General features: G+C 44.7%; 1 protein-coding gene across 1 annotated transcript in view; it reads left to right on the top strand.

Moving 5' to 3' along the window:
* Positions 1-12,860, top strand: part of si:ch211-117c9.5 (sodium- and chloride-dependent creatine transporter 1) — a 41,168-nt gene that overhangs the window by 20,892 nt on the left and 7,416 nt on the right. Inside the window, exons 4-9 of the mRNA XM_056274756.1 lie at positions 45-396; positions 2,201-2,333; positions 4,915-5,049; positions 5,158-5,261; positions 8,860-8,984; positions 9,116-9,228. Of these exons, the coding sequence (XP_056130731.1) occupies positions 45-396; positions 2,201-2,333; positions 4,915-5,049; positions 5,158-5,261; positions 8,860-8,984; positions 9,116-9,228 (962 nt within the window). The remainder of the gene's footprint in view (positions 1-44; positions 397-2,200; positions 2,334-4,914; positions 5,050-5,157; positions 5,262-8,859; positions 8,985-9,115; positions 9,229-12,860) is intronic.

Raw genomic sequence — 12,860 nt, 5'->3', positions numbered from 1 at the left:
TCTCTTTCTCTCCCTCATGCTTGCTCGCTCACTCATTCGACCAGGTTTGGGCCTAGCCTCCATGGTAATCGTGTTCTTCTGCAACACCTACTACATCATGATCCTGGTGTGGGGCCTCTACTTCCTCTTCCACTCCTTCACCAGCCCGCTGCCCTGGGCCACGTGCGGACACCCGTGGAACACACCCAACTGCACACAGGATTTCCGACGCGCCTGCCACAACCGCAGTGCCACCCAGCTGCCTCTGCCCTTGTCCACTGCAGACCCCTCTGCTCCTTCTGCCCCACCCCACTTCCTATCCTCCTCCCCAGTCAACCAGTCCACAGCCCAGCTCCTCCTCAACAGCAGCTGCATGGAGGCAGAGGGCCTACGCTCCCCAGTCATCGAGTTCTGGGAGTATGTCAACTCTGGCCTGATATTTATTCAAAAGGGAGTTTTAAAGATACAGTCCATTGATTTGAATTCCGTAAGACAAGTTTTATTGTGGAATATTAATGTTAGGAGTGTCATTTTTTCATCTGCAGAAGTATTGTTTGATTTGTTACAATTGTTTTAGTGCACCCTCTCTGAACACAGCTAATTCCCAGGAGGCTGAGTTCACAAGAACCCTCGTTGATAGCTAGTTGGCTCGCTAACTTGCGCGATGTTGCTAGGCAACTATTCAAAAACAGACCAACAGAGAGACTGACTGATGATGACAGTTTGTTGACCATTCCATTATGTCAGTGTATTAAATGTAATTTATTGACAGAAGCAGAATGGTTAATTTTGTTGACAAGCTTTTGCCATATTTTCACAGCAACAGCAGTTTTGATATTTTGGGTAACTTCACATCAACAAACTTTCTGTTACACTTACGAGATCAGAAAACAGGATTATCACTGGAATTAATTTCTAATGAAACTAGTTACGTTGCTTTAAAAGAAATGTAAATGCTTTAAAAGCCCTTCAAGGGTCTTTACAGTTAAATTCATAGGCGTCCGGGTGGCGTGGCGGTCTATCCCGTTGCCTCCCAACACGGGGATCGCCGGTTCGAATCCCTGTGTTACCTCCGGCTTGGTCGGGCGTCCCTACAGACACAATTGGCCGTGTCTGCGGGTGGGAAGCCTGATGCGGGTATGTGTCCTGGTCGCCATACTAGCGCCTCCTCTGGTCGGTCGGGGCACCTGTTCAGGAGGGAGGGGGTACTGGGGGGAATAGCGCGGTCCTCCCACGCGCTACGTCCCCCTGGCGAAACTCCTCACTGTCAGGTGAAAAGAAGCGGCAGGTGACTCCACATGTATGGGAGGAGGCATGTGGTAGTCTGCAGCCCTCCCCGGATCGGCAGAGGGGGTGGAGCAGCAACCGGGGGTGGGGTAATTGGCCAAGTACAATTGGGAGAAAATGGGGGGGGGGAAATCCAAGGGAAAAAAAAGTGTAATCCGGATGATGGTTGTTTTTGTCTAAGTTACAGACCTCTATGGAGCTATGTGACGGCTGTAGTGGCGTTTAAGCTCTTTAGAGCCCAAAGGGCGCTGTTGTTCCAGCGTTTCCCCTCTTGCCAAACCACGGCTGAACTAAGTTCTAACTACTCATACTGTATTATCTGTTGGTCAGCGTCTTCCAAGCTTGTTCTGCCGTAACTGCTCGGTTGACACAAGGACTTTGGTTCTTCTTCAGATTCATCACGTCACTATTCTTGCACGCTTGCCGATGATGCTGAAGGCATAAAATGCTGTGCGCTGTGTGATTTTTTTCCTATGCAGCAGGAAACATCAAAATGAGCAACCATAAAAGCAGCCGTGATTTGAGTATCAGCGATTCCGCTATGGTTTCCAACGTGACAGTGATAGAAAGTACTGGTTAGCATGTCACCTTCAGCGTCGTAACGTAATAGTCAGAACAGTCAGAACAGTAAGCAAGGCTTATTTCCAGCTGTACAGTACTTAAAAATGCTGCCGTGTATTGTTGGCTGTTCTTAACATGACCCAGATATGTATTCTGACTTCTATCGCTGTTTTGCTTTTTATAGGTTCTAATTATTGTATTTTATTGTACCTGGATTCAGCAGGGTTTTAGAATGTCCCCAGTTTAACTGGATGAAATTTGTTTTTATTATTTACTGGTTGTAGACTTTATAGCTGCACAGGCCATAAATGAGCTTAGCAAGGCTACTTGAGGTGTGTGTCGTTTAACACTAACACCCGTGTCTTCCTGTCAGGCGTAAGGTGCTTCGTCTGTCCGGGGGGCTGGATGAGCCGGGCGACATCAGCTATCAGATGGTCCTGTGTCTCATAGTCACCTGGGTTATCGTTTACTTCTGCATATGGAAAGGAGTCAAGTCTACGGGCAAGGTCAGCACATGTCTTTGTGTGGACGACCGTGTGTGTGCGTGTGTCTCTCTTGTGGCCTCTCTCCTCTTCTGGATGCTCGGCTGCAATGTCCTGGTTCATAGGTTGCGGCAGTAATATTTTCCACGTGACTTGTGCTATAATTTTTCCAAGTCGCTGCACTTTGCCCTTTGAACCCAAATCAGATTTTATATAGCAAGAGGATCAGTGCCCTGGTTAAAACACGTACGATTTCAAACACACCCACACAATTGCTTTGTGTTTTCAGTGTATGCTGATTTGTGGAGTGTGTGTGTGTGTGTGTATTCAGATGAGAAGGTCATACCTTTAGCTGTAATTTTCTAGCATCTACCAAAACCTCAGTCACTATACCAGCCTACAGACAGTCCGTCGTTTTCAAAGTGACTTGTATTTCAGGTAAGGAACAGAAAAGGGGTACGTGCCGCACATGATTTTGAACTTTTCTTTTTCTTATATTTTAGCACTTTTACAGTACATGCAGAATTCATCCATCCATCCGTCCATTATCCAAACCGCTTATCCTTACCCAGCGTCACGGGGATGCTGGACCCAAAGATAGCAAAATAAAAGTGAATGTATAAAGTTAGATTAAACAATACAAAAGATCACAGTAATGAAAACAGGCACACAATACACAGTCTTGTAGAATCCAGCGAGGCTGAGTAAGCCACCAGGTAAATCTGTCTAATCACACTGAAAAGCTCGGTAGTAGAAATACTTTGTGATCAGTTATTTAAATTAGCCTAGTTTTGCGGCATACCTCAAAGAAAGGTGGAGTTTGTTCTACAATGTAGGGGCAGCAAGTGCGAAAGAGAGGTCACCCCTAAGCTTCAGTCTACACTGGGGGACAGGCAGAAGCAAAGACAAAAATATTTTAGAGACTCAAAGAGTTAAAAAATAGCTAGATTTGGCAACGGCGTTAACTTCTATCCACGGTTCTTGGTGTAGGCCTTTGCAAAAGGTTGGTCTTAACTGTCAGCACTTGGATTTTATTAGAGCGACGTTTTGAGCCCTCCAGCATTTCATGTCTTTGAGACAGACTATGACTGTATAGGTTGGGCTGATGTTTCACTGGAGGTTAAGCCATGTATCATCAGCATAGCAACAAAAAGAGATCAACACCCCTCTTACCGTCACTGACTCACTGTCTGTCCACGATACACATTCCACAGAGCGCACATCATCCACAGGGCACAAGCTGGGTAGGAGGCCAGTACAGACACTAGCACCATTTTTCCTAGCCCCACATTATAGTGGTGCCCAACCATCTGCCATGGAGGGTATGTAGGTTTTCTTTCCAAACTAACACAGCACCATCTGCTTTCACTGAACACACCTGCAACCAGAAAGGGGAGGACTAATCAGTGAAAGTAGCTAGTGTAGTGTTGTGTTGGAAAGAAAACCTACATACACACACGGCCCTCCATGACACATGGTTGGACATCACTGCCCTACAACATCTGTATGTACTCTAGCATGAAGGTATAAAATGTTATGCCTCACATTTGTCTTGAGCAGGGCAATATCTGGATATAATATGAATATTATGATATGAGACTAGCTGTGTGGTGGGATTGTGGTTCTGGTAATATGGTGATATAACTTAAAATGTTGTCGATCCCTGGCCTTAAAGGCTGCATTGCAGTAAAGTTAGAAAGTTTTCTGAACTTATTTGACCATATTAGCTGAATGAAATGAACAATGAATGTCTACCTGCTTGGTCATCATATCTATATTACTAATGATAATTTCTCAACATTTCCCTGTGTATACATATCTTTTGAAACCAATCAAAAACATGGTGATATTTGATTTTGTCTATATCGGCCATGCCTACATTGGTGTATATGTAAAAGTCTTTGTTTGCATATGTGTGTCACAGCAGTAGCCAGAATTCATAGAGCGCCTCATCAGGGGAAAAACAAAGGGAGAGATTGAGCCAGCCACTCTTAAGCCGATTAGTAACTTTCTCCCATGTAGATGTTTTGAGAGCTGGAAAGGGGCTTTTCTCCCCATGCTCGCTCTAGATCAAGGCAAATATGTTCTCTCTTTCTGCCCTGCCCACGCCCAACTGATTTACAGGGACTCAAGCTTTCCACTCGTTAGCAGGGGGCAGCTTTCTCAGCACAACTTCAAAAAGACTCCCCGCCTTCTCAATAGATTTGATAAAGATTACCATGGTACAGGATTTCTGGACATGGCCTGGTTCTCTATGAGGATATTTTTTTTCCCGAAAGTAAGATAATGCAAAACGTCACACACCTACTTAGTTGGTACCTCCTCTAGACTTGAGATTATGAAACCCCGCTGCAGAATGATAAATCAAGGCAATGATGACACCCATGTGAACACATCAGGAAAGGGTTTGACCTCAAAGGTGTGATCACATTTTCCTACGCTTTTGACCATGTCCTAAATCATTAGCAAGGGTGTAGACGGCCCTCATTGATTGGCACTAAACTGTCAAATCATGGTTCCCCTCAGTCACGTTCTAAAACATTGTCTTTAGCTCTATTTCCTACCTTTCTGTGTCCTTCACAGCCCTGTTTCCTATCTCTTGTAGGTAGTGTACTTCACAGCTCTGTTTCCTTACCTGGTTCTGGTTGTTCTGTTGGCCCATGGAGTCACTCTCCCAGGGGCCCTGGATGGGATTGTCTACTACCTGAAACCAGACTGGTCCAAACTTGGAGAAGCACAGGTAAGTGTACGTTTTGATATGTACAACACATGCGTGAATATCGTGTGATAAGGAAAACATTGGAGTGGGGAAGTTGTTTCATTTCTCAGACCTTTCCTGTTACCTCAGGTGTGGATCGATGCGGGCACCCAGATTTTCTTCTCCTATGCCATTGGACTGGGCGCCCTGACCGCGCTGGGCAGCTACAACCGCTTCCACAACAACTGTTACCAGTGAGTGTGACCCCCCAAATAGCAAACCAGAAGCTGCTGTGAATGGAATGAGGTTGATGTAAATTGCAACTGCGTCAGCCAACATCAGTCTGAAAGATCACAGAATTGAATTCAATAAACACAACTTTAGAAAATAGCTTTTCCACCAGAATAGAACCAATTTTCGCAGCTCTCCCTCCAAAAAGTTGTTTGAACTCGCAAATACGCTCTTTGTAAAGAGTCACACACAGTAGAATCCTCTCTGTCGTTGAAACCATTGACACACAATGAACGAGCACGCTCCAGTCTAACAGTTTTTGTCGATTTTTGTTGTCATTCTGTAACATTTTGCTCTTTGGGACTTTGCATTTAAAATGCAAACAATCTCTCTGGAAGCTTTTGGGGCTCCAAAACACCTGGCACACGGAGACTCTAGCCAACTGTTATGAGACTCGATCCAATTGACTCTAGCAAATGTATTTGCTTTAGTTGCTAGAGCAAAAATAACATTTGACTTGAGTGTATCAGTGCCAAGAGTGCTGCAGTCTTTCAAGGCCGCTAGCACACCGCTCACATTTCAGACACAAAGTCATCTCACTGATCAAAATAGCAGCATGTAGGATGCCTAAAAGAATCACAGTCCTTTAGCCCTGTAAATGTAAGGAACTTGTGTTTATTTTCAGTTTGCATCCCATAATAGATTTTCTAGAACTCTGCAGAAATTACTCCCAACCATATTAACCCCAATGGCGCTCTTTAAACAGAATAAGATGCAAGAATGAGCAGACAGTCTGCATCTACAGTGGAGTACTTGTAACTGCTCTTTATGTCCGCTGGTTAATTTTCCTGCATGTATTTGGCCTAAACAGAAAGGGAAACAGAAACATGTCTGTGAATGTTCTCATTCATCCAGGTCATGGTTATCCAAAGGAGTTGAATCAAGTGCAGCTGGACTTGGTATATATCCGTGATTTGGAAACAGAAACGTTCAGACCCTTACATAGTACAGTAGTTAGCTGGATTACAGCGAAAGGGACAATATTTAGTAGATCTCAGAACATGATACTGGGAATCCGCAGGCATTCCTGGAATGCCCATGCTGAAGGGAGAGTGAGGAATAAGCATCAACGAGACATTTTCTCTCCCTTGACCTAAATTGGAAGTTAAGAGATGGGTTCAGATTCTGGCAGCTTTGGCCCTTTTCTCACAAACAGTGTAGATTCCCTCATATAAATCAGTGACGTCTGGATATACTGCCCCCGGATATGCCGAGCTGCATTACTGCTCAGTTCAGCGACAAAACGGTGAACAGACTTCTGGGCCACTGCAGAAGTCTGTCTCAGGATTATGCAATTGTCTTCCTCCTACTGCATGGTGGGCCTGCTGGCATCTAAAGAGCATAATCCCATCTCATTTGCCTTTTTGATTATTGAGGTATTGATAGTGAGCTGCTGTGTTGACCCAAGCACCTCCTCTCTTTCCTAATCAGCTCTGCTATGGTTTTGCTCCCACCGCTATTTCAAACAAACAGCCTTATTGACAACGCAGAGGTTTCTGCAAAATACAGCTGTAGCAGTGTATCAAGCAAGGCTATAACTATCCAGGTGAATCACTTTTTTATCCGGTCCTGATATCAGAGAGAAGCTCAATTCCAAGCCACCGCTGCCAACAAGACCATTTTTTTCCCATATGGACTGGAATCTGGATAAACAGAGAAGGATTACTGTGGAAACAGACTGCCATGTGAACTGCAGAGTTGAATCAGCATGAGTACAGGGTTTGAAATTAGTCAGTCGTTACAATACTGTAAGTTTTATTTACCTGTAACAAGGGCTCACAATAGCATTCTTCCTTTAATCCAAACCCCCTCCCCTTCTTTTCAGATGTTTAATTGACTCTCTGCACTTAGCCTGTCCACTACACAGGACCACAGTAGCTATCAGAACATTTACCATTGATCCCCTGTCCATCCCAACTCCCTCAAGTCTGTCTCAGATTTCTTCCCACAGGCCCTGAAAACTGCAGTCAAGCCACTCTTAAAAAAGAATAATCTAGAAGCTTCATTAATGAACAATTATAGGCCCATATCAAACCTACCGTTTCTAAGTAAAGTCGTTGAAAAAGCGGTTTTCTAGCAGTTGAACAACTTCTTGGCACTAAACCAACAGTTTTGATGTCTCACAGTCAGGATTTCGACCACACCACAGCAGAGGCGGCTCTTGTTAAGGTCTTTAATGACACCCTCTTAAATACAGACAGTGGCAGAATCTCAGTCCTGGTGTTATTGGATCCCAGTGCTGCATTTGATACAGTCGACTACAACATTATCACTAGACCGATTGGAAAACTGGGTGGGACTTTCTGGTACAGCATTAAACTGGTTTGAATCCTACTTAAAGGACAGGGACTACTTTGTGTCCATAGGTAATTACAAATCTGAGTGTACAAAAATGACCTGCTGCGTTCACCAAGGCCCCCTTCTGGAGCCACTTCTGTTTAACACCTATATGCTCCCACTAGTTCAGATTATGGAAAACAACAAAATATGTTACCATAAATTATGCAAACGACACACAAATTTACATAACCATATCACCAGGGGACTATATTCCCATACAACCGCTAAGTAAGTACATTAAACAAATTAAAGATTGAATGGCTCCGAATTTTCTTCAATTGAGCAAAGATAAAACTAAAGTAATCATCTTTGGAGCCAAGGAAGGACAATTAAAAGTCAGCGCCCAGCTACAATCAGTAATGTTAAAAACCACAAACAAAGCCAGAAATTTTGGTGTGGTCTTGGACTCAGACCTGAATTTATATAGCCACATTAAGATAATTACAAAGTCAGTCTACTATCACCTGAGGAATATATCAAGATCGAGAGGATTTATGTCTCAGCAGGATTTGGAAAAACTTGTCCGTGCATTTATCTTCAGTCAACTCGACTACTGTAACGGTGTCTTTTACAAGTCTCTCTTAAAAATCGACCAAACAGCTGCAGCGGATTCAGAACGCTGCTGCTCGAGTCCTTAGTAAGACCAAAAAAGTGGATCACATCATTTCAATTCTGAGGTCTTTACGCCGGCTTCCTGTCCATCAAAGAATTGATCTTAAAACTCTGCTCCTGGTTTATAAAGCCCTGAATGGTTTAGGGCCGAAATACATTTCTGATCTTCTGCTGCACTATGAACCACCCAGACCTCTCCGATGGTCTGGGACAGGTCTGCTTTCTGTCCCCAGAGTCAAAACTAAACATGGAGAGGCAGCGTTCAGCTTTATGCACCACATATCTGGAACAAACTCCCAGGAAACTGCAGGTCTGCTGCAACTCTGTTTTTTTAAATCAAGGCTAAAGACCTTGCTGTTTACCGCTGCCTTTTATTAAATAAAATTCGAAGCATTTGATCTTACACTGCACTATAACTTTTACTTTTTATTTGTTTTCAAATGTATTTCTATTGCCTTATGTTGCTTTTCTTAATGCCTTTTATGTTTTATATAAAGGACTTTGAATTGCCTTGTTGCTGAAATTTGCTATACAAATAAATTTTCCTTGCCTTGCCTTCATCTTAGAGCTGACAGTAAAGCGTCACTGTTTTTCTTTGTGTCTCCATAGGGACGCGTTTGTGTTGGCCCTCATCAATAGTGGTACCAGCTTCTTTGCGGGCTTTGTAGTGTTCTCTGTACTGGGCTTCATGGCTGCTGAGCAAGGAGTGGACATCAGTAAGGTAGCTGAGAGTGGTAAGAATGCAACTGCCCTCTGATCCACCCCCTGACCCACAACAAACACCCCCATCCCCGACCTGGCCCACCTCAGCCCCATGTAGAGTTTGGCTCCAGCAACAAGACCTTTCTGTTCTCTCTGTTTTCAGGTCCAGGTCTGGCCTTCATAGCTTATCCCAAGGCTGTAACTCTGATGCCTCTGGCTCCAGTCTGGGCAGCACTCTTTTTCTGTATGCTGCTCGTGCTGGGTCTGGACAGCCAGGTAACAAACACACACACACACACACACACACACATACACACACACACACACACATGCGACTGACTACACAAAAATATCGGAGACCACTTTGTGTCAAAACATGATTTATGGCTTTGACCTTTGATCCCCCCCCGCTTTATCCTGATGCCCAACCTGAAGAGCTTACTCTACCAGAACTAGAATTCATGAGGAAAGTTGGAATTCCAACTGTCATGGTACTTTTTAATTTTGAGTTAAATGCAGCTCCAAGGTCAGTGGCCTAACCAAGACCTTCGGAGGTGATGTGTCTTAGACAGAAATTCTGCAGAAATGTGTGTGTATTTGTGCAGTGGGAGAGAAGGAGTTGGAGAGAGAGAGCACGACAGAGAATGAAAAAGAGAGCAAGTATTCTGTTTGATGCAGGACTTTGTTCTCACGTTTCCACGATGATGTTTTATTTTGTCCCATAAAATCATAAATCAGGCGTCAAAGGTTAACCAGAATCAGATGCAGTGTTATTAGACAATAAACCACCTCGGAAAATAACGCAGATTTGGGCAAAGTTGGGGTTTTACAATATTTTGTCAATAGAATATTTGAAGTTGGCATTACTTTGAACAACGCCTGGTTTCACATAGCCTTGTTGGCTACCAGACTACAACAACCAATGAGACGACCGACATGAGTCTTTGTGTCCTCACTCTGGATATTAACAACTATAAGGTAGTGAGGCTCACAGCTCTCACTGGTCTCAACTGCAGTCAGTTCGTCTCTTTTTTTCCCCTGAGAAAGTCCCACACTGTATTTTCCAGAAAGTTGAATCAGTTCATCCGGACACAACATTTATTGAAAGAAACACACACACACACACACACACACACACACACCTCTCCTTGTGCCAAATGCTGGTAATCTTATCTCAGGTCACAGAAAGTTGAATCAGTTCATCTTGACACAACGTTTATGGAGAGAAATGTTCCATCGCTCATCTAAGTGACCTCTTTAGGCTCAACTGACTGCAGGCATCCCCACCCTTATAAACTATACAGTGGCATCACCACCGAAACCAACAATCGGTTTCATATGCAAAGTGCCGTGACCATTAACTAGCGTTACGGCCTCCGCGGTGGTGCAGCGGTCTAAGCATCGGCTTTGTGTCGATGTAGTTGCCCACCGGGGACCGGGGTTCACGCCTCGGTCTCGCCAGATCCGACTGTGGCCAGAGTCAACGAAGCAGCACCATTGGCAAATGCTGCTTCGGGAGTGGGGAGGAGTCAGCTTGTGTTCGTCGCACGATCTACATCTCTGTGTGCGCCGGGAAAACAAGCGTTGGCTTGGTTCGCCTTGTCCCGGAGGTGGCGAGGCGGTTCCTTCGACACTGCCGGTTGGAGAGATGCAGTTGGTGAACGCATATAGTACGAGGGTGGGTGTTTGATCTAGAATAGGGATCAATTGGCCATTGAATTGGGAGAAAAAAGGGGGAAAAAAACCCCAGAAATAAATTAAAAACAGAATAACTAGAGTTACAGTGACCACATGTACTGTTCACAGAGGATTGGGGAATAGTTGCAATCACGGCATTGTAAGATGGTGACAGATGTACTCTTAGCCCCCCCCCCCCCCAGTTCAGAGATGGTCATTCCCTCTTCACATAGATGGCCTCTTTGACTCCCCGTTCAAACCGGCGTTCCTCCCTATCAAGGATGTGCACATCCTCATCCCTGAAAGAGGGGCCACTGGCCTGTAGATGGTGTAGACTGTGGAGTCCTGGTCTGTAGATGGTGTGGATTGTGGGGTCCTGGTCTGTAGATGGTGTGGACTGTGGAGTCCTGGCCTGATGTGTTAGCTCTCCTGTGTTGTGCCATCCTCTTGGCCAGCGTCTGTTTGGTTTCCCCAATGTACAAGTCACATCAGTCCTCCTGGCACTTAACAGCGTACACTATATTGCTCTGTTTGTGCCGGGGGACCCGACCCTTGGGCTGGACCAGCTTCTGTCGCAGCGTGTTTTGGGGTTTGAAAGCAACCGAGACGCGGTGTTTTGAAAATACGTGTCTCAACTGTTCCGACACTCCCGCCACATACAGAATCCCCACTGGTTTACGCTTAGACAGCTGTTGTCCTTCTCCTCTCTTCTATCGGCCGGTGCACTGTTGGGGCGTCTTCCTGGCTTTGACAAACATCCAGTTAGGATAACCACACTTAACCAGGGCCTGCGCTGGTTCTGATTCTTTTCAGAACGAGAATCCTTTATTCATCCCCGAGGGGAAATTGGATTTAATGTATTTAATGTGGGATTTCTCCCCTTCCCCGGCCGCTGTGTGGGTGGGGATGTTGACAGCTTGGCGGTACAGCATCCTGGAGACTCCTGGTTTGTGCTCCAGTGGATGATGAGTCAAACCTTAACCTTACCAGGCCTCAGAGTACATCTGTCACCATCTTACAATGCTGTGATTGCAACCATTGCCCAATCCTCTGTGAATAGCACACGTGGCCATTGCAACTCTAGTTAATGGTCACACCCATATTTGCAGAAAACTGGTCGTTGGGTTCGCTCGTTATGCCACTGTATAATTTATAAGGGTGGGGAGACTGAAGCAGTCACGTAGATGATGATGAAACATTTCTTCCGATAAACGTTGTGTCCAGATGAACTGGTTCAACTTCTGGGATTTCCTTACCCGGATTACTGAGTATGCGTCAAGACTAACTACATTTTGTTTTAGAAACAACTGGTGTGTCTAAAAAGCATTTACTGGGTTCCAAACAGTTTTAACTTTCATACAAGTAACTTAACTTTTTAGTACAACTAATTTGCAATATATTCAGTGTGTTTAGATTTAATCGTTCAGTGACATTTTTTTTTCACTCTGCAAAAGACTGTTTCAACTTGACCATGGACACTTTTGTAGTTCATTTTAATGGATATTTATCCATCCATCCATTATCCGAACCGCTTATCCTGCTCTCAGGGTCACGGGGATGCTGGAGCCTATCCCAGCAGTCACTGGGCAGCAGGCGGAGAGACGCCCTGGACAGGCCACCAGGCCATCACACACACACACACACACCCACCCAGACACATGCATACCTAGGGGCAATTTAGTATGGCCGATACACCTGACCTACATGTCTTTGGACTGTGGGATATATTGGAAAAGGAGAACTGATTCAGCGCGTAATGTTTTAGGTCCCCAGCACATCAGCTACCTTGTAGAAGAGGGCAGGCAGCTGTGAGGTTGGAAGAAGAAGAAGCATCAGATCAAACTTGCAGAAGACCTTTAACAGCAGACGCTTCAGCATCAATATGAAAAACTCAGGTTCAACCAGACGGTTTTGACTGGCAGCAGGGAGGTACTAGTACAACAGTCACCGTCACTTAAGAAAACTGTGCAAGTTATATTTACAGATACACCAATCTGTGCTGCAACACGTTGGCAGCAAAACCTTTAGCACAAAGTCTGAGATGTGGTTTGACTTTGGGAGCTTGGTGAAAATTGACGGTAATCTCAAGGAGGCTTTGGAAAAGTAGCGCTGATACAAAGGCTGGAACGTATAACCATCATCATCACCATGGGACATCTTCATCACTGCTGTTCATCAGCAATTTAATGACCGAATGATTAAACCTAAACACATTTGATATATTGGGAATT

The sequence above is a fragment of the Lampris incognitus genome, chromosome 2 (assembly GCF_029633865.1).
Source record: "Lampris incognitus isolate fLamInc1 chromosome 2, fLamInc1.hap2, whole genome shotgun sequence".
Classification (NCBI taxonomy): domain Eukaryota; kingdom Metazoa; phylum Chordata; class Actinopteri; order Lampriformes; family Lampridae; genus Lampris; species Lampris incognitus.
Note: the sequence above shows the minus strand (reverse complement) of the source record. Positions and strands in the feature narration are given on the sequence as shown.